Source organism: Nerophis ophidion, linkage group LG14 (genome assembly GCF_033978795.1).
Source record: "Nerophis ophidion isolate RoL-2023_Sa linkage group LG14, RoL_Noph_v1.0, whole genome shotgun sequence".
NCBI lineage: Eukaryota > Metazoa > Chordata > Actinopteri > Syngnathiformes > Syngnathidae > Nerophis > Nerophis ophidion.
Window position 1 is genome coordinate 37964508 of NC_084624.1, and position 26782 is coordinate 37991289.

General features: G+C 40.4%; 2 protein-coding genes across 12 annotated transcripts in view; both read right to left on the minus strand.

Moving 5' to 3' along the window:
• dlg1b (discs large MAGUK scaffold protein 1b) overlaps positions 1–15316 on the minus strand; it is a 75693-nt gene extending 60377 nt beyond the window's left edge. For 3 of the 11 annotated variants that reach the window (XM_061920654.1, XM_061920659.1, XM_061920656.1), the window contains exons 1-2: positions 14976–15307; positions 11809–11940 (exon numbers count right to left, since the gene is read on the minus strand). In XM_061920654.1, the coding sequence (XP_061776638.1) occupies positions 11809–11940; positions 14976–14994 (151 nt within the window). In that variant the 5' untranslated portion in view covers positions 14995–15307. Of the gene's footprint in view, positions 1–11808; positions 11941–14975 lie in introns of all 11 variants that reach the window. The other 8 variants (XM_061920655.1, XM_061920653.1, XR_009809640.1 and 5 more) reach the window with 7 other exon arrangements.
• An 8409-nt stretch (positions 15317–23725) lies between these two features.
• On the minus strand, positions 23726–26632 carry ptmab (prothymosin alpha b). The gene is made up of 5 exons (XM_061920665.1): positions 26466–26632; positions 25191–25256; positions 24560–24644; positions 24394–24479; positions 23726–24317 (listed from the first exon to the last, which is right to left on the minus strand). Exons 1-5 carry the CDS (start codon positions 26508–26510, stop codon positions 24273–24275), a joined length of 327 nt encoding a protein of 108 aa, XP_061776649.1. The 5' UTR covers positions 26511–26632; the 3' UTR covers positions 23726–24272.
• Between the last annotated feature and the right edge of the window lie 150 nt (positions 26633–26782).

A 26782-nucleotide genomic window follows, 5' to 3' on the forward strand; every position in this document is an offset into this window, starting at 1 on the left:
AATCTGGAGAAATCACTGCACGTAAGCGATGATATTACGGACTTTTGTTCCCTTGAGGCGGTACTGCATCAAAAACCGACATCCGTGTGTAAATGATATCACCACATGGGCTCAGGAACACTTCATAAAACCACTGTCAGTAACTACAGTTGGTCGCTACATCTGTAAGTGCAAGTTAAAACTCTACTATGCAAAGTCAAACCCATTTATCAACAATATCCTGAAACGCCGCCGGCTTGGCTGCGCCCGAGCTCATCTAAGATGGACTGATGCAAAGTGGAAAGGTGTTCTGTGGTCTGACGAGTCCACATTTCAAATTATATTTGGAAACAGAGGACGTGGTGTCCTCCAGAACAAAGAGAAAAATATTTATAAATGGTTGATTTATACAGGCTAGTAAGGTAAAGTGTTGTACCTGACAAGTTTCGGCTACCTTGCTTCTGCAGTCTTCATCAGAGGTGTCACGTGATGTTAGCGTGATGTAGTCTGTGACGTGTTATATGGATTGTACAATCGCACCTGAAGCGGTGGGATGGCGGCGTCCCCTGGTGTGCGCCGGGGCGCCCCCTGTCGTCTGGATGTCTACCAAACGGCCGGGGGCGGCCCTGCAGGACTGTGTCCCAGGTGTGGGATAGTTGGTATGCTCCTTCATCCCTGTTGACAGTCTTTGGGGCCCGCTTCCTGATTTCAACCGCCTCTTTGATCCACCGATGGAATTTGTTGCTTTCCATTCTAATGACCTTGGCAGCCTCCCAGTTCATTAGACTTCAGGTGGGATGGTACAATCCATATAACACATCACAGACTACGTCACGCTAACGTCACGTGACACCTCTGATGAAGGCTGCAGAAGCAGGTAGCCAAAACTTGTCAGGTACAACACTTTACCTTACTAGCCTGTATAAATCAACCATTTATAAATACATGTTAGTAGGCTAAATGAACCTCTTCAACATATAAAGAGGAAAATAACCATTCGGATTGTTATAGGCGCAAAGTTCAAAAGCCAGTATCTGTGATGGTATGGGGGTGTATTACTGCCCTAGGCATGGGAAACTTACACACCTGCGAAGGCACCATTAATGCTGAAAGGTCCATACAGGTTTTGGAGCAACATATGTTGTCATCCAAGCAACGTTATCATGGACGCCCCTGCTTATTTCAGCAAGACAAGTGTTAAAACAGCGTGGCTTTGTAAAAAAAGAGTGCGGGTACTCTCCTGGCCCGCCTGCAGTACAGACCTGTCTCCCATCAAAAATGTATGGCGCATTATGAAGCGTAAAATACGACAGCGGAGACCCCGGACTGTTGAACGACTGAAGCTCTTCATAAAACAAGAATAGGAAAGAATTCCACTTTCAAAGCTTCAACAATTAGTTTCCTCAGTTCCCAAACATTTATTGAGTGTTGTTTAAAGAAAAGGTGATGTAACACAATGTGAACATGTCCTTTCCCAACTACTTTGGCACGTGTTGCCGCCATTAAAATTCTAAGTTAATTATTATATGCAAAAAAAAATAAGTTTATGAGTTTGAACATCAAATATCTTGTCTTTGAAGTGCATTCAATTGAATATGGGTTGAAAAGGATTTGCAAATCATTGTATTCCGTTTATATTTACATCCAACACAATTTCCCAACTCATATGGAAACAGGGTTTGTAGAAGCTAGATTATCTTTCGCCGTAGTTAGATTTTATGGTTAATACCGAAGTATGCTGATGTGTTACGCTAGAAAAAGAGTTCCTCAGTCTTCACTCTTGCAGTAACAATGTCTCTACAGCTTGGTTATTATACAGGTTACGGAACGTAAATTAAGTATTGACTGCTTTTGAATGCATTTTAAAGTGATTTAGAGGTAGAATTGATTGCTCGCTTTAGCTGCATTGCTAGCCACCAAGAACAAGCCGATTTTTACAGAATACAAAAAAACAAAATCTTTTGTCTTCTTGTCTCTCAAAAGGATTGTGAACGATCGAAAAAATAAAATCTGTTCCCCTTTAAGTGCAACCAAATCTTTTCAGATTTAATGAGCATTGGTTTCACCTGCTAGTACTCTCATTTTAATTAATACGGAACATCATAAAGACATAATGGAAGTGACAGCGGACAAGTTTTGGCGACAGACGGAGGGTGTAATGAATATAATTGGAAACGTAAATAAAGTGCGATCACTTTTCAGTCATAAATAACTTTTTTTTTTAACTTTTTCCAATAATACTAAAATACAATGTTAACTCTTTTCAACAGTGGAGGAAGTTGGTCTGTCACCGTAATTTGCTCTGCTGGCACGTCCATTTTGTCTGTCACATACTTTGTGGTTTAAAATTAAGTTGTGGCGTTATACTACAGTATTGTGTTGTCATTTATTTGTTGTGGCTTTTGCAATCATGCTGTAGCAATACATTTTTGTGTATATATTTTTGTGTTTTTTTATGATATTGTCTTGTGGCGTTTGCATTTGTTATGACCTTTCTCAACCACCGTAAATATCCGTCATTTTCTTTTGATGACGTCACAGATGGGCGGACAGACTTGAATAACGTTTGACGTCCATTTAAAAGTGCTAAACTTAATATAAAGTCTGCCTTTCTTGAATCCAAAGTTTTGCTTTTCCTAGTATCGATAAAATTGATTGATTCCCTCCACCCCGAAAGGGAATAAGCGGTAGAAAATGGATGGATGGATGATTGATTCCCTTTAAAAAATATGTTGGATCAATACCTATCTTCCGGAAGGCAAACTCGATGAGCACAGATCGTACCATAATTTCAGGATTGTAGGCTGCTACTTTTTTCCTACACTTTCAACCCAGCGGATTATAAAACAGTGCTCCTAATTTTGGGACTTTTCTTCCCTGATGGCCATAACACAAAGTTTTTTTGTTTTTTTTAAACACAAAAAATATATACTTAAAGCAGGGGTCTCAGACACACGGCCCACAAGACGTTATTCTGCAGCCCCCACCTTAATAGGAAAGGTTAATGTTAGTGCGGCCCGCAAGTTTTATATGAATGGCGCTTGACAGCGTCGTGCGGAGCTGAAGGAATCTACCCATCACGGTGTGGTATGTGGTTCTGGAGGGCGGAACATTGACGTTACTTGCGTGATGCAAGCAGAAAAACCTTTTGCCGCTTTTCCACGAGACGCGCACGCTCTCTTTCTCCCTCGCTCGCTCACTCGCCTCCCTTTTCTCTCTCTCTCTCGAGCTTTGTCTGTCACTGTGTGTGTCTCTCTCTGGCTCCCTCATCCGGTGCCGCTGTAAACAGTGCGGGTCGGGGAGACGAGCTGCCCGGTAGCTTCCGAAGCACTCCGCCAAAGGACCGAGCGACAATACAAAACTGTGGTGCAACGGACCCCAGCGCTGATACCCCGGCAGAGAGTCAATGGGCGAATCGGACGTGTAACACGTTAGTCGTGATGTTAGCCCATTCGGGACTAATTGTGCTACCGTAACTTTAAACTGCATGGCGTGCTCATAATCACATTTTAGCTGCCGATATGGCGACGTACAACCTTCACCGGGGCTACCGCGCATGCTCGTCACTACTGTTGCATGCTGGGTAGTGTACTTCTTATATTCCCTAGCTCATAACATCACAGTACGTATGTGTATACATTGTTGCTGACTGGAAACATTTTAATTATTATTGTTATTGCCTATGACTGATTTATTTACTTAATTCTCATTTTGTTCATTTATATTTTGATTTGTGTTGAAAATAAAAATAGAGACATTTAAAAATATTTAATTTTTTTTAAGACATCTTCTCTTGCGGCCCAGCCTCACGCAGACTCTGCATCCAGTGGCCCCCAGGTAAATTGAGTTTGAGAACTCTGACTTAAAGGGTGTTTTATTGTTTGTGCAATAGCACCATCTTTTGGACCAATGCTGTAGTGTCATTTAGTGCATTTGACCGGAAGTAAGTGTTGTTCAGGGTTCTAGACATCCAAAGCATTTCTACTTGTATGGACTCTTCAGTTATCACTCCAAGCAACGGTAGTTAGTTTTACGATATAACTAAACAATTTATACTTACTAAACACTGTCCAATATGTGAGGTCTGTTGGAGAGCGTTTTCATGCATATCTGTGCAAGTTTTCGTAATGTAATGATGCTAGCTTCCTTAGCATTAGCTAATATGCTAACACGTTTACCAGTGTCTGTGTTAATATCATTAACTTACAATGTCATTCTTTCTATTGTTTCACTTTTACAAATTATGTAGTACATTCACATTCACCAAGACGTCACAGTGGAGTTAGAGTCTGTTTAGCTGATTGAAGAGCTAAGTTACACAGCTAGTGTGACAATGTTAATGTCTTCTGTTTTGTTTGATCAACCGTTTTATTGCTGTATTGCACGCACCGTTTGGAAACAATTAGGTAAGTGAATATAATTTTAGTAAATATTTCTGTGTAAATAACTCCTTTCGCAGTGAATATAGCTGTGGCTTCTATACCAGTGCAGCTAATATATAGGATGAAAAAGTTTGCTCTATATTCCAGAAAATATAGTTGTTGAAATTTAAGAATATAAAACATCATAACATATCAATCAATACAGCACATATTTAGGGATGTTTTGATGAAGGTTTTAGGCTGCCGATCCTGATACCGATCATCAATGGGTGAGTTGGCCGATACCAAAACCGATTACAAATATTACCTGTAAATGTTTCTATTTTCTTTATGTGCCATTTACCATGTAACAATATAAACAACATGTTTAAATTAGTTCCTGACTGTTTAACATGACATACAATTGTTTGGACAAAACAAAGTCAATAAAGTAGTACACAATAACTAAACCAAAGTAAAAACTACTACGATTCATTTCGAATCCCTCGGTTTTTACCCTTAATGTCCTCCTGTTTCCAGGGAATTATTCCCTAAATTTGACTGCGGCAATGCTAACACACCAAGAGTTGTTATATTATCCTCTCTCTCTCGACTCTTAATAATTTACTAGTTATAATTTCTTGTTAATAGCTGCTTTCTTACGGGGGTAAACTGGTTACATCCACACTACTTAAGGTTAACTAAGGACTTATTTCTTGGTGTTGTTTATCGTTACCTTGGCTATTAGCTTACCTGCTCTTGGCTTGATCTTGGTGTGTAACATGTTTAGCCTTGTCCTTCAGTGTGAATGTTACTTAAATTTCTTAAAAATGCAGTTGATTTGATGTAATAAAGGGGATTATTAGGGGAGCGGCTCCACACTGTGTATACTGATACACAAGTAGATGCTTGTCAGCTGGGGGACTAAACATACTGTAAATACAATGTCAGCTAGAGGGGATTGGCATTTGTGATACACATTTTCATCCGATAATGATTGGTGGCCGATCGATCGGGACTTCCCGATAAATTATATATTGCAGAAATCAATTAGTCACCCCAAGACACCGAATCTAAAGTGCTGAGCCTCATCTGTAATTGATTTCCTTTTTGTTTTTTAAATTCATCAGGAAATCAAAAAATAGATTAACACCTTCATTATATAACAACACTGATGTGCAAGGACAGGCATGGACGCACACACACTACGAGCTCTCTTCTTTCAACTTAGTAGTGACTAAAAATAGATGAAATATTAACAACTGTGATGCTGTTATAAAAATACCAACACTGAAATCCAAACATGAGGACAAGGACCCATACCAAAATTATAAGTACCTCCGCCCACTGCAGTATTGACACGAGAGTGCATGAAGACCATCTGCTTGGCTGAAAGCAGGCCAGGGAAAGACGGACAAGAACAACAGAGTGAAGCATCTCAGATGGGTGGGGAGGGTGGATTATGAGGAGAGGGTAATCGTCATGTCCACAGAGGGATTACATTGTGCTCTGCCGCCTGCTGCCTCACATTTTGACTGGACATCAGGGTGAGCGCCGCAAACGCACCTCAAGCTCCAAGCACTATTTTCTCATGAACGCAAAGAACAAGGGTGTCCAGCCTACAGCTTTTTTGAACATTTGTTCAAAACAATAATATGAAACATGGCCTGCATACAACATTGCAAAAGATGATTACTATAACACTGAAAAAAAAAAAAACTAATTGCAACATGAACTATTTTAAAAAGAACATAGCAATCCATATACAATGAAAAATGCCCTTTATTAACTAGCAGGAAAAGCTCATAAATCTGAAATTATTTGATGGTTGTAGATTACAAAACGTTAAAAAAAATGTCCTTAAAGTGGGACTTCGGCCTATGTATACTAAAAATCTATTTAATCAAGTATATTAAACATGTATCATATAAATAATCAAGTGTATAAAACATGTAATATGTATACAGTATAATCAAATATATTAAACATGTAATATGTATATAATCAAGTATATTAAACATACTATGTACATATACTACGTATATAATAAAGTATATTAATCATGTATCATGCAAATAGTGAAGTATTCATACTAGGGCTGGGCGATATATCGATATATACGATATATCGCGTGTTTGTCTCTGTGTGATATAGAAAATAACTATATCGTAATATTCGAGTATTCGTTCTCACGCAGGACTTTAAGCTGCGGGCGTACACTTCAGGCTCTCCTTGCTCTTTCCTGTGTATCTTCACAGACAAGCAGGCTCACATTCTTACATACGTCACAAACTGTCACGTCACACGTCACATACACGCCCTCGCAGAGCAGAGACGTAGCGGCGTGGCTAACATTAGCTGCTAACGTAGCCGTACGAGAGAAAGATGGTGCGGATCTGGTAACAAATGAAGGAAGAATTAATTCCCAATAAAAACAGCAGGGTTTCCATCGTCTGGCGGTGGTTCGGCTTCAAGTGGGAACATGTTGAACAGACAACCGTAATTTGTCAAGTGTGGGGGGAAAATGCGTTCCTAAAAAAAGTAGCATTACTGCTAATATGTAGCATCATTTGAAAAGTCACTCGCTAGAGAATGAAGAGAATTTCATAACTTCAGTATCATACCACATAGTGAAGGACGAATACTATTTGATTTCCTATTATGCAGCTCATTTTTATTTGACACTTAAAATGTCTCAGACAATCTTGCAATTTATGTTTTGGAAATGACTTGAATGTTTGTGCCATTGCTTAAAGGGGAACATTATCACATTTTCAAAAGGGTTAAAAACAATAAAAATCGGTTCCCAGTGGCTTGTTGTATTTTTTTAAGTTTTTTTCAAAATTTTACCGGTCCCGGAATATCCCTAAATAAAGCCTTAAAGTGCCTTATTTTCGAAACCACTATCCATTTCCCTGTGACGTCTTACAGGGCTGCCAATACAAACAACATGGCGGTTACCACAGCAAGATATAGCGACATTAGCTCGGATTCAGACTCGGATTTCAGCGGCTTAAGCGATTCAACAGATTACGCATGTATTGAAACAGATGGTCGGAGTATGTAGGCAGATAGCGAAAACGAAATTGAAGAAGAAACTGAAGCTATTGAACGAATAGCTATTGACGTTATTCGGCCATAGCGTGGGTGTACCTAATGAAGTGGCCTATAGCATGACTGCCTTATTAGCATCGCCGGTAAAATGTGCAGACCAAACTATCAGGACTTCCGCATCTTGTGACACTGGAGCAATATAAATCAATCGATTGGTAAGTGTTTGTTTCGCATTAAATGTGGGTATCTAGTTTCAAATGTACATACAGCTAGCATAAATAGCATGTTAGCATCGATTAGCGTAGCATGTTAGCATCGATTTGCTGGCAGTCATGCCGTGACCAAATATGTCTGATTAGTACATAAGTCAACAACATCAACAAAACTCACCGTTGTGATTTTGTTGACTTAATCGTTGCAAATGCATCTGCAGGTTATCCATACATCTTTGTGCCATGTCTGCCTTAGCATCGCCGGTCAAATGTGAAGACACTCTGGTACATTCAATGGGGGTCTGGCGGCAGATTTCTTGCCAGTGGTGCAACTTGAATCCCTCCCTGTTAGTGTTGTTACACCCTCCGACAACACACAGACGAGGCATGATGTCTCCAAGTTCCAAAAAATAGTCGAAAAAACGGAAAATAACAGAGCTGAAACCCGGTGTTTGTAATGTAAAAATGAATATGGCGGGTGTGTTACCTCGGTGACGTCACGTTCTGACGTCATCGCTAAAAGACCGATAAACAGAAAGGCGTTTAATTTGCCAAAATTCGCCCATTTAGAGTTCGGAAATCGGTTAAAAAAATACATGGTCTTTTTTCTGCAACATCAAGGTATATATTGACGCTTGCATAGGTTTGGTGATAATGTTCCCCTTTAATAACTTTAATAAATACACTTTTGGTCAATTGACTTAGTTGTGATTTCCCTCTCTGCATGAAAGTTTAAAAGTAGCATATATTAATGCAGTATGAAGAAGAATGTTTTAATGTAGACCAGGGGCACTCACACTTTTTCTGCAGGTGAGCTACTTTTCAATTGACCAAGTCGAGGAGATCTACCTCATTCCTATTTATAATTTATATTTATTTATTTATGAAACAGACATTTTTGTTAACAAGTTAATGGTGTTTAATGATAATACAAGCATGTTTAACACACATAGATTCCTTTCTTTCATGAAGACAAGAATATAAGTTGGTGTATTTGATTCTGATGACTTGCATTCATTGGAATTAGACAGTGGTGCTGATAACGTCCGCATTTTCAAATGGAGGAAAAAAAAAAGTCCTCCTTTCTGTCCAATACCACATGAAAGTGGTTGGATTTGGCATCTCATTTGTCCAACTTGCATACTCGTTTTTAAACACTTTGTTATGAGAGTAGCATATGTGTTTGGCCCTTTAATGTCTGGCAGCAGGTGAGTGACGTCAGTGAGAGTGCGGGTGGGCAAGCAAGTGAGAAAGCGGTCGCTGAGGGCGGGGGAGAAATACATTGGCATCAAACTCCATAGCTTGCTAGCTTGTGCACGCTAGCTTTCTGAGACTCTTATTTTGTTAGCACAGGCAGGATGAAACAGGTCTTTTATGGTGAAGACAGGAACTGTGCAGTCGGTCTTTAGAGTTTTGACAGTAGGTACGGAGTGTCTAGAAATAAAATGTGTTTCTCTGCGTCCGCCCTGTTAGTGATTTTTTTCTTAAATATGAGCTTGCAGCAGCCAGCGTCATCTCACAAGATCCTCGGGTGCCGAGAATGTCAAACAACTGACGAAAGTGAAGTCTTGGTATGATTGATGATTGCTCATTTTTATGTATATTTTTTAATGCCTGGCTTGAGATTGACTGACACACCCTCCGAGATCGACCAGTCGATCGCGATCGACGTAATGGGCACCCCTGACACATAGAATCATCATACTGCTGATATTATATGCATCAAGTGTTCATTCAAGGCCAAGGCAAAATATCATAATATATATCGTATATTCCCGGTATGGCCTAAAAATATTGCGATATTAAAAAAAGGCAATATCGCCCAGCCCTATTTCATACCATGCATAAATGGGGCTGTTTGCAACTTTCTCAAAAGATACTTTTATCAAACCAAAAAATATAACAAGAACACCAGCTAGCTTATCTTGCCATTACTGGTTTAACAAAAAATATATATTTTTTCACAATTGCTAACTTATATTGAATAAAAATTGCTTGCCGGCCATAGGAAAAAGTCTGGCATACAAGCTGTCACTCATGGCTGTCTCATACACACATTTACAGTAGGGTCATGTGCACACACACAAACGCAGCAGATAAGCCACTAGCAATTGGCAGCAATGTTTTTGTTTTAATCAGCTATGCATTCAAAACTAGCGAACATTCGTAGCCAAACTGACAAATTGCTATCATTAGCCGTCAACAAGCATAACTAATACATTAGTGCGTAATTTGCGTGCTTAAAGACAGAAGTGGAGTCAAATGCTTACATTTTCAAAAGTTAGCACCCTCTGGGCCGATTAAAGTGTATTAAACGTGTATTATACTGAACATCTATTATCTATAATAAACATATTTTAGGTATTTAACCAAGTGATGAAAACATGATGTATATAATCAAGTTTATCTAACATGTACTAAGTGTTTTGAACATACATTATGTATATTAAACATGCATATAATCAAGTATATTGAAGATATCTTGGCCTACATTTGATTTGTCTGCTTTATGTGAGGTTTTTATTTTTCTGTATACAGCCGTTGGTGGAAAACATTTGGAAACCCTCCCATAGAAGACTGAAATGTTCTAAGCATTCATTGGACAAAGCATTGAATAATAAATGCAGATTTACACCTGTGATCATCAAGCATCACGCCACCCTTTGATGCATCAAGTGAAGGACAGCTCACCACCTCATCTAACATGAGAAGAGTCTACTTACTAAAAGCTTCTAGCAGCTTAACGCAGGAAAACATGTTTAATAGGGAGCAGCAAGCTATTGTGCTGGGAATGTTGGGAATTACATTCCAAGTAATTTGCTCTCGCAGTTTGGTTCTTTTCCTCAATGAAGACCCGCGGCTGTGTGTGCATTAAGTGTACATATTCTACATGTTTTGATTGTAAATTCAGTTAGCATAGGTGTATTAGATACAAGCTACTGAAAGAACTCGGAATTTTCTACTTTTAATTGACACCACACTTCACCTAATAGCCAGTCACAAACAGTGTACATATCTCAGACCAATTACATCCATTTTTTATGATGAATGACACATTGAATAGCCAATGAAACATTGATTAAGCTGCTTGACGGATGGACTTTGGTCATAAAACAAGGAAGTACTACTTATCAGAGAAATATTAACTAAATGTACATTTACAGCGCATCAGTATTGCACCTTTGAAGTATTCTTGATGTATTTATTTTGCAAACAATTATGACTAAAGTGAAGCGAATTATATTTATACAACGCTTTTCTCCAGAGACTCAAAGCGCTTTACATAGTGAAACCCATTATCTACATTTTAAGTTACATTTACACTAGTGTGGGTGGGAGCAGGTGGGTCAAATGTCTTGCCCAAGGACACAACGGCAGTGACTTAAAACCCTCAAGTTGCTGGCACGGCCACGCTACCAATCGGGCCACGCGGTTGGTAGAGTGTGTTGAAAGAAAGCTGGCGAAGACTTTGACCAATAATCTCCAAATGGACCACCTTTTAATCAGTCTATCATTCTTACATTTATTTTTCTATTTGAAGATAAAAACTACAAAACGTATTAAACAGAAAACTGAGCAAACAGAGGACAAGCGTATAAGCAAGAGTCTGTTGGCCGCATTCCCCCGTAAATGATTTGTACATAAATATTTTGACAGACCCACTTGCTTTAATAAGGTTGTAAATATTTACATTTTGACTCTTTCCCACAGTGTAACTATGTCAGCAATAGCTTCCAAAACTTGCCATTGTGCCTATTAGTTGTCCCGGTCTTCTTCTACATTTGTTTATTGGCAAGCCCAAATCGCCGTCAAATCCGGGTGAATTTTAGCTTGTCAGAACTCAAAAGAGCACAAAATAATGCCTCTACTCCACATGAGTTGATTATTATTGTGGCTTTAACTACTAATTAAAAAATACCTTTGCTGAAAAGAGTTAACGGCCTTCTGTTGCTCGTCCTTTCAACATAAGACTTGGAAACACGTAGGACCGCATTCCTGATGCTTACCGTTAGCAGGCAGCGAGCCAGCAAACCAACAATACTGATAATGATATTGAGCCAGCGAACTAACAGTAAATGCTTTCATTCAAGAATACTGATACAGATATTGAGCCAGCGAACTAGCAGTAAATGCTTTCATTCATTTATTCACTCATTCACTTTCCGCTTAGTTGTACTTCTAGAACTTTGGCTAAGACGTACCAATGAGCGCCTGGAAGAGATTACTCTGGAAGATGTCAATGACCCTTTGGATGGAGATACCCAGATGTCGGTCTTCAGCGTGGTTCAGTTTGGCCCGGTACTCCTCTAGGAGGGACAGCGCCCGCTGTGCATCTGTGTGACAGGAAGAGGAAGTGACCAGGTGAGTACTGAGACATGACGCTGAGGCGGGTTGTCCTACACTGGACAGCAGCCAAATTCATTCATTAGATCTAGTGGGTGTTTTTCAAATCATTATATGTATTAATATTTATGTATATATGTCCACATTGGTTGTTTTACCATGCAAAGCAGTGGTACCCAACCACCGGTCCGGGGTCCAGTACCTGTCCGTGACACATTTGCTACCGGGCCGCAGGGAAACAAATAATTTATATACTACTGCATTTTCTCTGACTTAACTTTCGCTTGTCCCACTAGACACACCAATAAATAAGCTTGTTTATACTGTAGATGTACAATGAAACTCCCATTAGTTATAACTTTGTGACATGATACAATGCACATCAATGAACATATAAAATATAAATGTGACAGATTGTAGCCTAAGGCTGATTTCCATCTGCATCTCATTGTAAAGAAACAAGCCCAGGGCTCTCACAAATCAACATTATAGTGAGTTGCATTTTTCATGCACTTATTTTTGCTGTAATTATCCGGCAAAAGTGGGAGCCCATCCCTGAATTGATTGATTGAAATTTTTATTAGTAGATTGCACAGTACAGTACATATTCCGTACAATTGACCACTAAATGGTAACACCCAAATAAGTTTTTCAACTTGTTTAAGTCGGGGTCCACGTAAATCAATTCATGGTACAAATATATACTATCAGCATAATACAGTCATCACACAAGTTAATCATCAGAGTATATACATTGAATTATTTACAATCCGGGGGGTATGATGTGGAGGGAGGCATGGGGGCGTTGGTTTGGTTAAGTTGATATCAGCACTTCAGTCAAAAACAATTACATCATCTGAGAAATGGACATTGAAAAAGTGCAGGTCTGACTTTGTAGGATATGTACAGCCAGCAGTGAACATAGTGAGTTCAGAAGACATAAGAACAAGTATATACATTTGATTATTTACATTTCATTATTTACAATCTGGGGAGGTACGATGTAGAGGGGGAGGGTGTTAGTCTAGGGTTGAAGTTGCTTTGAGGTGTTCTTTTATCACGGTTTTGAAGGAGGATAGAGATGCACTTTCTATTATACCTGTTGGGAGTGCATTCCATATTGATGTGGCATAGAAGAAGAAAGAGTTAAGACCTTTGTTAGACCGGAATCTGGGTTTAACGTGGTTTGTGGAGCTTCCCCTGTTGTTGTGGTTATGGCGGTCGATTACGTCACAGAAGTAGTTTGACATGTACTTCGGTATCAGGGAAGTGTAGCGGATTTTATAGACTAATCTCAGTGCAAGTTGTTTTACTCTGTCCCCCACCCTGAGCCAGCCTACTTTTGAGAAGTGGGTAGGAGTGAAGTGTGATCTGGGGTGGAGGTCTAGAAGTTACCTGACTGGCTTGTTCTGGGATGTTTGGAGTCTAGATTTGAGGGTTTTTGAGGTGCTGGGGTACCAGGAGGTGCAAGCGTAATCGAAAAAGGGTTGAATGAGAGTTCCCGCTAGAATTGTAGCGTGTTGTAGCGGACATATTAGCCCAGCACCACTTACGGCTAAAAGTCGTCTCTTTACATCGCATAATTACACAGTAATTTGGACATCTGTGTTGCTGAATCTTTTGCAATTTGTTCAATTAATAATGGAGACTATAAAGAAGAATGCTGTTGGTGGAAAGCTGTGGATCGCAGCTGCCTTTAACACCGAAACACAGCCGGTGTTTCTTTGTTTATTGTGAAGCTTTAACACAGAGCGGTCAAGCGAACATATTTCTCTACGTCAACCAGCAAGTTTTTGGATGGGAAAATTGTGATATTAAGTCGGCTCTTACCGGAGACTTCAATGGATTTTGGGACCTCCTCCTGTAGCTGTCAAAAAGGCAGCTGTGATCTTGGCTCCTCGGTTTCTCTCAGAGACACTGGCGTTCACCGCAGCCATCCGACTTTGAGGTATGACTTTATAATCTCACTAAAATACTATTAACACAATAAGCAGATAAGGAATTTTCCAGATTTATCCTAGTAAATGTGTCTAATTACATCTGAAACGCTCTGACTCCCGCCGCCCGGAGCCGCCGCTTTCTTTTTTTTTTTTTTTTAGTTCTTCACTAACTTTCCTCATCCACGAATCTTTCATCCTTGCTCAAATTAAATGGGGAAATAGTCGCTTTCTCGGTCCGAATAGCTCTTGCGGCTGGAGGCTATGATTATAAAAGTGTGAGGATGTGAGGAGCCCTACAACCTGTGACGTCACGCGCACATCGTCTGCTACTTCCGGTAAAGGCAAGGCTTTTTTATTTGCGACCAAAAGTTGCGAACTTTATAGTCGATGTTCTCTACTAAATCCTTTCAGCAAAAGTATGGCAATATCGCGAAATGATCAAGTATGACACATAAAATGGACCTGCTATCCCCGTTTAAATAAGAAAATCTAATTTTAGTAGGCCTTTAAGGTTGATTTGCGACCCAAATAGGATGGATTCCGTTTTACCCAAGTGTATGGATGAAAATAAAGCCTACATTAAACCGGTCCGTGGATCAAAAAAGGTTGGGGACCACTGATGTGAAAGCAAAGCAAATGAAAATGAGTAAAATATTGTTATGCAATGAATTCTCTCAATGTGGTAAGTAAAGTAGTTCATTTTGTTGAATAAAAATTCAACTTGGATATGTTAAGATTAAAAGTTTGTCAAAGCAGTGACTCAACGACAATATATGTGCAAATAAAAGTAAAATATATGTGTGTGAGGGAAAATGTACTTATTGATAATAGTTTTTTATCAGTTGAAGAGTTTATTATCCTGAACTTGCTTAGCACGACAAGCTAACAGGCTAGCTCTTCTTATTTAAGTCACTTTCGCCACGCAGCCGGTCCCAGTTCCGCCCGGTCCAAAGGGAGGACAAAGTGGCCCGTGGGCCGGCGAGGCTTCGCCACGGTTATTGAACAGGTGTCTCCATTTTGGACTTTCTCCCCGGCAAGCAGAGGTTAGCATGCTAGCTTGCTAGTTAGTGCAGAAAGCAGCTTACCTTTCTTCCTGACGGGCATGTCCGGTTCAGCTCGGCCGGGAGCTCCGTCTGTGCTCGCCGCACAGCACTCACTGCCGCCTCCCCGCAGGACGACGGATTATGGCTGTCAAGACCACACACACGACAACTCGCCGGTGACACGTCTCGAGCCCGAGTACCTTCGAGTGGAAAGCAGCCCCTGCGCGCGCGTCCGTGCGTGCACGAGCCCGGTCCCGAAAGAAGCGAAGGCAGAACTTGTTTGTCCTAAAGTCCACAGCCGCGAGCACGCTTCTGCTCGTGCACGCGCCTGCTGTGCGTTCGTGTCAAAGTTGTGTGAGTAAATCCCTCCTCCTCCTCCTCTTCCTCCTCCCATTTCCAAACTTTCCTCCAAAATGGCGTCGACACCCCCCCTCCTCCTTTCTGCCATACTCACCTTGGCGGGACGTATTCAAGAGGAAGAAGTTGTACTTTAGTATTTATGACTCACATGCAGTTCCTGCTCCTGATTGGACCTATTGTTGAACGTGTGTGCGTGTCAGAGGTCAGGCGGTCTCTTCCTGGTCTTCCTCCTGTCTGTGGTCACATGACTTTTATTTTTAGCGCTCATCTTTAATGAATGTTTATCATCATGCCATGTTGGCTCGGTACAACACTAGATCCTTTTCAATGGCATACAAGTGGAAGAAGAAGTCAAGCGCTGCGAGTTGAGCTTCCCTTTAAAAAAAAAAAAAAAAAAAAGCCAAAGAAAAAGCTAATCACAGTTAAAGGCCAACTGAAACGAGATTTTCTTATTCAAACGGGGATAGCAGGTCCATTCTATGTGTCATACTTGATCATTTCGCGATATTGACATATTTTTGCTGAAAGGATTTAGTGGAGAACATCGACGATAAAGTTCGCAACGTTTGGTCGCTAATATAAAAGACTTGCCTTTACCGGAAGTAGCAAACAATGTGCGCGTGACGTCACGGGTTGTAGAGCTCCTCACATCCTCACATTGTTTACAATCATAGCTACCAGCAGCTAGAGCGATTCGGACCGAGAAAGCGACAATTTCCCCATTAATTTGAGCGAGTATGGAATAAAAATAAAGTAAAAAAAAACAAAAAGGCAAGGGCAGTGACAGCGATTCAGATGTTATTAAACACATTTACTAGGATACTTCTGGAAAATCCCTTATCTGCCTTGTGTTACGAGTGTTTTAGTGAGATTATATGGTACCCGAATGTCGGAGGGGTGTGGCCACGGGTGTGGTGACCGCCAGTGTCTCCGGTGGGAGAAGGTAATAGTCCGCAGCTGCAGGAGGATGCAAGCGCCGCTCATAACTACGGTAAGAGACGACTTATTACCACAATTTTGTCACCGAAACCTGCCGGTTGACATGTGGTCAGGATTTATGTTCGCTTGACCGCGCTCTGTTCCATAATAAAGCTTCACCTTCTGGAATTTTAAACAAGGAAACACCGGCTGTGTTTGTGTGGCTAAAGGCTAAAAGCTTCCCACCTCCATCTTTCTACTTTGACTTCTCCATTATTAATTGAACAAATTGCAAAAGATCAGCAACACAGATGTCCAGAATACTGTGTAATTATGCGATTAAAGCAGACTATTTATAGCTTGGATCGGGCTGAAAAAAATGTCCGCTACAACCGATGACGTCAAAGGCACGCGTCATCATACGCGTCATCATTTTCAACAGGACACTTCGCGGGAAATTTAAAATTGCAATTTAGCAAACTAAAAAGGACGCATTGGCATGTGTTGCAATGTTAAGATTTCATCATTGATATATAAACTATCAGACTGCGTGGTCGGTAGTAGTGGGTTTCAGTAGGCCTTTGAGGAGTCAGAACTCAAAAGTTTTTTTACAACTTTATTTTTCCTAAAACGTTTCTGTTTTTGTTCTGTTACTTGTTCTGGGATTGCAAATACAGTAGAAATACTCCGTTACTTGTCCTTGGATTAGTAATCATACCAATAATGCTGGGTTACTTTTTTTGACACACAGCCAATCAGATTTATTTTTTTCAAAGAACTAGTAACTGTAACTAATTATTTTTTAAAGTAATTTCTCCCCACACTGTTATTTACTTTTATTTTTAGATCTCATCCTTAACAAATGTTTATCATCATGCCATGTTGGCTCTGTACAACACGAGATCATTTTCAATGGCACACAAGTGGAAAAAGAAGTCAAGCACTGCGAGCTGAGCTTCCCTTAAAAAAAAAAAAAAAAAGCCAAAGAAAAAGCAAATCGCAGTTAAGGAGTCAGAACTCAAAAGTTTTTTCACAACTGTATTTTTCCTAAAACGTTTCTGTTTTTGTTCTGGGATTGCAAATACAGTACAAATAATTGGTTACCTGTCCTTGAATTAGTAATCATACGAATGATGGTGTACCCCGTCTTCTGCCCGAATGCAGCCAATATAGGCTCCAGCGACCCCCCGTGACCCCAAAAATGGACAAGCAGTAGGAAATGGATGAATGAATAATGCTGTTACTTTTTTTGAGACACAACACAGGCAATCAGATTTTTTTTTTTTAAAGAACTTGTAACTATTACAAATTATTTTTTTAAAGTAATTTCTCCTCAACACTGTTATTTAGTTTTAGTTTTATATCTCATTGTGGAGAGGCGGAGCCGACAGTTGGACGCGGGCGGGGGTGTGCTGGAGCCCTGCCCAAGATGGCGGCGAGGAGGCGGAGAATGCGGCGGAGCGGAGAGGCGGGGCGTGCCGGGAGCGACGCCGCCGCATTCTAATTCAGCTGCGTGGCTCAGACACCGGGAAACGATTAACCCATCTCTTCATGCTGTATAAAAGGGGAGAAGGAGGAGAGATCAGAGAAGGAGTAGGGGAGCCGGCAGCAGCGACTAAGAAGCAAGAGCGCCCAAAAAGCAGACGAGGGCGACGACGACGGCAGCTGAAAAGCAGACCGGGAACTAGCAGTGGAGGAAGGAGCTGAAAAGCGACCCCACCGTAGACAAGCTTTATTGCAAAATAAGAGTCAAACCGGCTCAAAAGCATGTCCTTCCTGGGTGGTCCATTGAACCCGCACGACGACAGCAAGAGTCTGTCACAATTTGCGCCCAACGTGGCTGGACCAGCGGAGGCGGGGGAGGACGATCCCCTGTGGGCCCTCATTTGCGCGCTCACGCAGCTGGCAACAAGCAGCCGACAGAATTGCCAACTCCTGCAAGCGCTGGCGGACCAGGTTGGGGGAGGCGGCAAGTGCCCCCCTAAAGAAGAAGCGGAGGAGCACAAAAAGGCAGACGGCAGTGCAGAGGAGGCGCCCCCCCTGCTGAGGAGACAGATGCACAGCCAGTGGAGCGTGCGGCTGAAGAAGAAGTGGAAAAAGTGGTGGTGCTGGAAGAAAAATAAGAAGAAGAAGTGAAATAAGTGGGGGTGGTAGAAGAAGAAGAAGAAAAAGAGCATGATGAAGAAGAAGAAGTGTCAATGAATAGTTTTTTTTAAATAAATGCCTGGGCTATTTTTTTTGCATGAAGTTTATTTTAGATAATGTTGTCTCAGAGAACATGTTGATTTGACTTAAATATCGCATGTAAATATGTTTGTGGAGCTTAGTGACAAGATGGTGAACATGCTGTGCTGCTCTAATCACATGTTGACAGAATGATAAATCCTGCACGTTTGACTCCCAGTAGTATTAGAAGACCACCTTGTTCTGTATACGGGTGAATGACGCTGGGACGGCTCGGTACGGGCTGCGACCTTTGACCTCAGCAGCTGACCTAGCGTGTGTGTATTCACTGCTAGCTCCTCACGTGCGTGTGTGTATGTAACAAGCGCGCCCTCTGTCCGTGTGGCCGACAACAAAGTCGTTGTCATGGCGAACAAAGGAAAACAAAACACCTCCATCCCATCGACTGTTTCCTGCCTGTCATTATGAGGGTCCGAGGTGTTTCAAACCACCGTTGGTCCAATTGGTTGGATTTTGGTACTTTGGCAACAAACTGCTGTCAGCAGGATCAAGAGGATTAACACACACACGCTTTCACTCGCTCACATTTTGCTGCTGTCTCTCTTTGACGCGCCTCCACTGGCAGCTTTTTCATGCAGGAAACGCTGTACAGGACGTGATGTCACGGACCCTGACATCATGAGGTCACTGTGGCACCAAGTAGAACCAAACATCATGGATCAGGTGGGTCCAACGTGTGGGCCGTGGGCCATTTGCAGCTATCAACCCAATTTTTTTAACGCCATGTGCGGCACAATCTAAAAATATATTTTTCTTAAAAACATAAAAAGCGGGGAAAAGGACAAACAGGTGAAATGTAATTAGAATAAGTTGTAGTGTTGACACTAAATACACTAAGCTGCCATGCAGACTGTTTTTAAGGCTGTCATTGCTCAAAACATAATACCGAAAAAAATCAATGTTGTAATGAGTTGACCTATTCTAAGCTCCAATTATTTTACATCAAAAATTCCACTTTGAAATATTTTGGGGGAAAATATTGCATATTGTGTGTGTTTGCCATATAAAAACTTTTTTTGTGACTAAAAGAGCATTAAAAAAACATTTAAAAAATATATGTATTTACGTGTAATGGATCTGAAGTTGAACTTAAGTGTTTAAAGTAAAAATACAAATTGGGAAAATATTGCATATTTAGTGTGTTTGCCATATAAAAACGTATGAACCATACAAAAAAACAACATAATATTGGATCTGAAGTTGAACTTAGGTGTTTAAAGTAAAAATAAAAATGGTATGACTTAATTTTAACAATTTTATGAGTCCTTCGCTCTACAAAATATTATTAAAATAAATTTTTTACCTATTTAAGGCTTTAGTTACCTCACAAGCTCACATCAAATGTTTCACTTTCAATTTTTCTTTTGTGTGTGGTTGTGTTTGGGGGAGGGGGGGGGGTGTTGTTGCATATTTAGTGTTTTTGCCATAAAAACAGGATTTTGGAAAAAGATGCATAAAATATGAATAGATAAATTATAATAATGACCTTATGTCAACACATAGGTCTGAAGTTGATGTATAGATGTAAGTGTTGAATTTAAAATATATATATAAAAATATATATATTTATATATTCATATATACAGGTATATATATATACATATGTGTATATATATATACATGTATGTATATATATATTTATATGTATGTGTATGTATATATATATATATATATATATATGTATATAAATATATATATATATATATATGTATATGTATATGTGTGTGTGTGTGTGTGTGTGTGTGTGTATGGGACAGCGTGGCGAAGTTGGTAGAGTGGCTGTGCCAGCAATCTGAGTGTCCTTGGGCAAGACACTTCACCCTTGCACCTGATGGGTCCTGGTGAGCGCCTTGCGTGGCAGCTCTCGCCGTCAGTGTGTGTATGTGTGTGTGAATGGGCGAATGTGGAAATACTGTCAAAGCGCTTTGGGCTCCTTGAAAAGGGGTAGAAAAGCGCTTTACAAGTACAACCCATTTACCATATATATATATATATATATATATATATATATATATATATATATATATATATATATATATATATAGTTTGGTCCCTGGGACCAAACTTTAGAGGAGTCCTAAAGTAAAAAAAAAAATCTGTATGTTGGTTTTAATCAAATGAAACATTAAAATGGCCCCTGGATACTTTGATTCTTCAGCACTGACTATAGTAGAGCTGTACAAGGCTCAAATCATGTTTAGACTTTTGACGAAAGATAACTTGGCCCTCTGGCGACTTGTCCAGGGTGTACCCACCTTCCGCCCGATTGTAGCTGAGATAGGCACCAGCGCCCCCCGCGACCCCAAGGGGAATAAGCGGTAGGAAATGGATGGATGGGAACTTGGCCCTCTGATGCACTCTAGTGGCAGTAAGCACACACTTTTAACCAGAGACATTTGATAAAAATCTTTGCTTCAGAACAGGAGTGTCAAACTCCTTTTCATTGATGGCAACATCGTAGTTATGGTTGCTTTTAGAGGGCCGCATTTAACAATGAGTGATGTAAGAATATACATGTATATATATAGATATATATATAATACATTAATAATTTTTTTTTTTTACATACACAGAAAATGTGTTTTTTTTAATTTTACTTTAAAAACTGGCAGCTCAGTAGTCATCACAATTTTACAGTAAAAGCAGTGGATTTTTTACAGTATACATTTTTTTTTTAATAAATAGAATGGATTTAAAATACCACTGTTTGTAGCGGTAAATTGTTGCTGTTTTAATGTTATAGTGTCTTACCGTATATTAAAAACACAGTAACAAAGTTATTTTACTGTAAAAAACTCAGTGGGCGGAATTTAACTGTAAAATCTGTTGTCAATTTGACATTCTACAATTTGATTGGTAATTTGTTTTGAAATCATAAGTGAAGCAGATATGTATTTTTTTTTTTTTTTTTTACAAAAAAATATTTTTGGAATACCTGCAATGAGCCAGCGATTTGTCCAGGGTGTACCCCGCCTTCCGCCCGATTGTAGCTGAGATAGGCACCAGCGCCCCCTGCTACCCCAAAGGGAATAATCTGTAGAAAATGGATGGATTTTTGGAATACATATTTTGATAATATTGAATTTCAAAAGATATGCAGTTGCATGCAGTACATTATTTAAATGGAAAAATGGAAAGAACAAATATATTTAGTGAGAAAAGATTAAGCCTTTTTTTAATGGATATTATTTCCAGGCTTTTTCGGGCCACAACAAATAATGTGGCGGGCCATATTTGGCCCCTGGGCCTTGAGTTTGACACCTGTGCTTTAGAACACATGGTTTGAGTTTATTTCGAACATGCATACAATTACATGATACATCACGATTTTCAGTTACTCTTAATATTTTCAAAAAGGAGTAGGACGATGCAGAGCTTTTTTTCCCAATACATAGATATTGCTAACACTTTTGTTCACTTCCCGTCCTCAATTTGTTCCCAAAATACTCCATAAATAACATTTTAAAATGAATGAATAAATGGTGAGGTAAGTTGCATTTCACATAGTAAGATAATTGATCAGCAATAGGTTCAAAATTGTTATCATGGTTCCACTTATTGGTATTTTGTCTGAGTTTGAGAATTCCAGTTCATTTGATCAAATATCACACCCCAAATGTTGATTTCCGTTTCTTCTGTTATTTTTAAAGTTCTGCTTGTTCTCTCCTGAGGAAACCGCAGTTATATCGCCTGTGAAAATTACCTGCAAGTGTTCTGCAACTTTACAAATATCATCTACACCAGGGGTCACCAACGCGGTGCCCGCGGGCACCAGGTAGCCCGTAAGGACCAAATCAGTAGCCCGCTGGCCGATTCTAAAAATAGTTCAAATAGCAGCACTTACTAGTGAGGTGCCTCAATTTTTTAAAATTGTATTTATTTACTAGCAATTTGAAAATCTAAGAAAATATTTTAAAGACTTGGTCTTCACTTGTTTAAATAAATTAATTTATTGTTTTACTTTGATTCTTATAACTTTCAGAAAGACAATTTTAGAGAAAAAATACAACCTTAAAAAGGATTTCAGCATTTTTAAACATGTATCTTTTTACCTTTTAAATTCCTTCCTCTTCTTTCCTGATAATTTAAATCAATGTTTTTTTTTTATTGTAAAGAATAATAAACACATTTTAATTTAATTATTTTATTTTAGCTTGTTTTTTCAACGTAGAATATTTGTGAAATATTTTCTTCAAACTTATGATTAAAAATAAAAATAAATATTCTGGCAAATCTAGAAAATCTTTAGAATCAAATTTAAATCTTATTTCACAGTCTTTTGAATTTCTTTTAAAATTTTTGTTCTGGAAAATCTAGAAGAAATAATGATTTGTCTTTGTTAGAAATATAGTTTGGTCCAATTTGCTATATATTCTAACAAAATGCAGATTGGATTGTAACTTATTTAAAACATGTCATCAAAATTCTAAAATAAATCTTAATCAGGAAAAAATACTGATCTTCCATAAATTGTTTTTTAATTTTTTCAAAAAGATTCTAATTAGGCAGTTTTTCTCTTTTTTCGGTTGAATTTTAAAGAGTCGAAATTGAAGATAAACTATGTTTTAAAATGTAATTTAAATTTTTTTCCTGTTTTAAACCATTCAATTAAGTGTTTTTTTCATAATTTATTCTCTACAAAAAACCTTCCGTAAAAGGGGGAAAAAAATGTACGACGGATTGACAGACAGAATCACTCATTTTTTTATATATACACATATATATATATCTATTAAAAGTAAATTGAGCAAATTGGTTATTTCTGGCAATTTATTTAAGTGTGTATCAAACTAGTAGCCCTTGCATTAATCAGTACACAAAAAGCAGCTCTTGGTTTCAAAAAGGTTGGTGACCCCTGATCTAAAGATTGAACACGGATATATTTAGCGTTGACGTGGGTTCACATAAGGTTAGGTATTACTCCCAGTTGGCTAAGTGGGCTCTGACAGTTCAAGACCAACGCACCGCCTGAGATGTGGACGATATCATTCTAAACGTCCATCCATCCCATCCATTTCCTACCGCTTATTCCCTTTTTGGGGTCGCTGGCGCCTATCTAAACGTCTTCCGAGGTAATACAATGCTACTCTGCTCTTGTCCACGCGGGGGCAGTATAGCACCAACACAATTGCTGATACAGTCGGTGCAGCCCTGAACAGAGTATACGAGTACATAAAGAGTTAGTAGCACACACTTTCTCACCACCATCTTCACTGCGTAAACATCCCACAGTTTTGGAGTTTTGCAGTGAACAGGAAACAGTAGCAAGGTAAAACTCACAAAATAAAAGTCAGGTTTATTGTCAAACAACAAACTTCGCACATACATCAAAACAGGCGGTCAGAAAACAAAAAAAATTGTTGACAAAAAGGGCTCGTTTGGCCTTCCCTCCCATACAAACAAAGAAGTTATGGTACAGCTAAAGTACATACATTAAATTTACTGGAATGTCAAGAGTTCAACGGCGGAATTGATTTTTATGTGTTTTTTGGGTGTAACATGGTCAAAGATTCTGTTGAAGAAGCACCGATTTGGTCTCAGAGAGAAACCCTCCTCTGAACAATATGTACAAAAATATAAAATGTAAATAAAAATACAAACTAATTCTCCTCTGGAGTCGCTATCGTTGAAGCCGGAATTCTGCATCAGGGCGGTGTCGGGTTCCTCGAGAGAATTTAGTTTGGGTTGATTTGTTGATGCTGTTGAACTCTACTTGCTAAATGACCATGTTGCTTATTTTATTCTTTGTCCTCCAGCCCCTCCCCCTGAGGTGAAGGACCAGGAAGTGGTCCACAGGACACGACAGAAGCAAACTCCTCAATCGTCATCGTCGGTCTTCTGCTTCTTTGTCTCGACGTCGTCCTGAAAAGAGGAAGGCCGCAGTTCAGAAGGTGATACCGCGTTTCAAGACCTTGCGGTCGCTAGAACAACGCCTCACCTCGTCGTCATCTTCGTCGTCATCGGCCGCTCGCTTGGTGCCGCCCTCCAGCTCGTCGTCGTCATCCTCCTCGTCTTCCTCGTCGCCTGTTTTAACAAGAATGTCCACAGTGAGACTTGCTGTGGGTTCGTGGTCAAACACCGAGCCTCAAAAGATGATCAGGCACCTTCTGCGTCATCTTCCTCGTCCTCTTCATCCACCTCCTCGTCTTCCTCGTCGTCTATGTCCGGTTCGCCATTCTCCTCATTCTCCTGGAACACAAGTCAAGTTTGATGTACCGTATTTCCTTGAATTGCCGCATGGCATATAGTATGCGCCTGCCTTGAATTACTGCCGGGTCAAACTCGCTTCCCAAAATAATTAGCGCATTCTTAGTATTGCCGCCTGGTCAAACTCATGACACGTCCCCTGTCATCATTTTCAAAATGGAGGAGGCTGATTTCAATACCGGTAACTTGAAAATCGCATAAAGGGAAGAAGATTAAGAGCTATTCAGTAGGATTTAAGGTCCAAGCTTACATCACACTCAAATTTTTACTGCATACCTTTGGTAAGTGCCGGAGTGAGAAGAAGTTTGAAAATAATTAGCGCATGCTTACTCTTACCGCATGCCTTTGGTAAGCGCAGGAGTGAAAAGAGGTTTTAAAATAATTAGTGCATGCTTACTTTTACCGCATGCCTTTGGTAAGCGCAGGAGTGAGGGGAGGTTTAAGATCAATTAGCGCCCCGGCGGCAATTCAAGGAAATACGGTTAAGTATTTAATGTTGCATTAGTGCGTGCGAGCAGGTTATCTTACCTTTCCATTGGTGGCAGCATCTTTGCCATTTTCCTTCTCCTCCACAAGCTTCTTCTCCTTCAAGTCCTGAATGGAATACACATTTCGATTAATAAAATGAAAAAAGACTAACACTTTGACTTATTATTTATTTTTTTAGAAGAACAATATTTACATTCACGCTATTATGTTATGCTAGCAGCAGCAGTGCATAATGGGAGCTCCTTTATGACCCCTCCTTTTCTCTCCAAAGAGTTGTAATTTGATATGTGTGCGGTGTGGCCCCAGGGCTTTTTGGGTATTGTAGTGCACGTCGCCATATGTCACCAGACACGCCCGGGTTACGGACTGCAATACCCATGATGCAACACTCCGTTTAATCTACACAGGAGGGCGCCCGACGAGGGGGAGGGGTGATGTGGGGGGGCTGGGAGGAGGCTGGAAGAGCGCGCGTTGCACGCGGCTGCTTGTAACGAGGACAATAGAAGAAGACACATGGCGGTCATCATGCCGGAAAACTACATTACGGAGATTACTTGCAAGTGGTGCAAATCAGAGTGAAATCGATACAAAAGTCGATAATATCATGCATGGTATTAGTCAAGCCTATCAACTATGCGTGTAATGTAAACGTCCACAGGCTGGAGGCGACGCGCGCACATCACACCTCCACGCACACATAAGAGGGTTACTAAAAAAGAAACTTTCCTCCAGAGGCGCGCGCGCGCCACCAACACGCACACGCACCGTAGAGGGGGGGTAAAAAGCGGAAGCTGTAGAGCTTGTTAAGCGCACGGAGCCGACCAGAACGCGCGCCGAGCCTCCGGTCACGGCAAACAAACCGGTTCCTTTCGCGATCGAACGCAACAGCCGCGGCGTCGAACATCCCGGCCGGCACTGGGACGCTGGTCTGCCGCTGAGTGGGATTTGACTCGGACCCAATTTGGCGCTCGGCGTTAGCGGACATTATGTTTTGAGCCAAACGCCGCCAAAAATGAGTAAGTGGCGACTCTGGTTCTCGCGGTCCGGCTCGGACGTGCCGGTTCGGACGAGGAGAAACAAGCCGCTTGTATAAACAAAGAAGCCGCGCAGACAATGAGACCCGCTTCGTTCTGCGATATCTGGAAGCAGCGACGATGCTGAAATAATATTTGTCACACTTTCATCCGCCAGCTGGTCCGGAATATTCCGACTGGATCGATAAAAGGGCTTTTTTTTTTTTTTTGTAATTTATTGCTTAAAATTAGCTTTTTGTAAGTGAGGGGAAGATAGAAAACAAGAAGAAATGAGTCTTACCTTGGCCGAGATCTCCGAGCCGGATTCAACTTTTGTGTCTGCCATTGTTTCGGGTGAGTAAATTAAAGGACGATAGAAAAGAAATGTGGAATAAAATAATTCCTTCCTACGAAGACGATCACTGTTATTGTGCCAATGGCCGAAGTTGCTCACGGCCGCGCGTTAATATAGGCTGGTGGGCGGGGCGCAGCGGAGCTTGGCTGCAGTTGATTGGCTGCCGGCGTAGCAGAGGTGTTCTCTCCGCGCATCGGAGTGGAACAATGGCGAGAATTACTAACCCGGAGGCCACGCCCCCTCCTCCGGCCGCTGCTGCTGTC

Coding starts and splice junctions, on each gene's coding strand:
- ptmab (XM_061920665.1), bottom strand. CDS start 26,510: ATGGCAGACACAAAAGTTGAATCCGGCTCGGAGATCTCGGCCAAG. Junction 25,257..26,465: donor GCTCGGAGATCTCGGCCAAG/GTAAGACTCATT, acceptor TATTCCATTCAG/GACTTGAAGGAGAAGAAGCT. Junction 24,318..24,393: donor ACGACGAAGATGACGACGAG/GTGAGGCGTTGT, acceptor TCCTCTTTTCAG/GACGACGTCGAGACAAAGAA.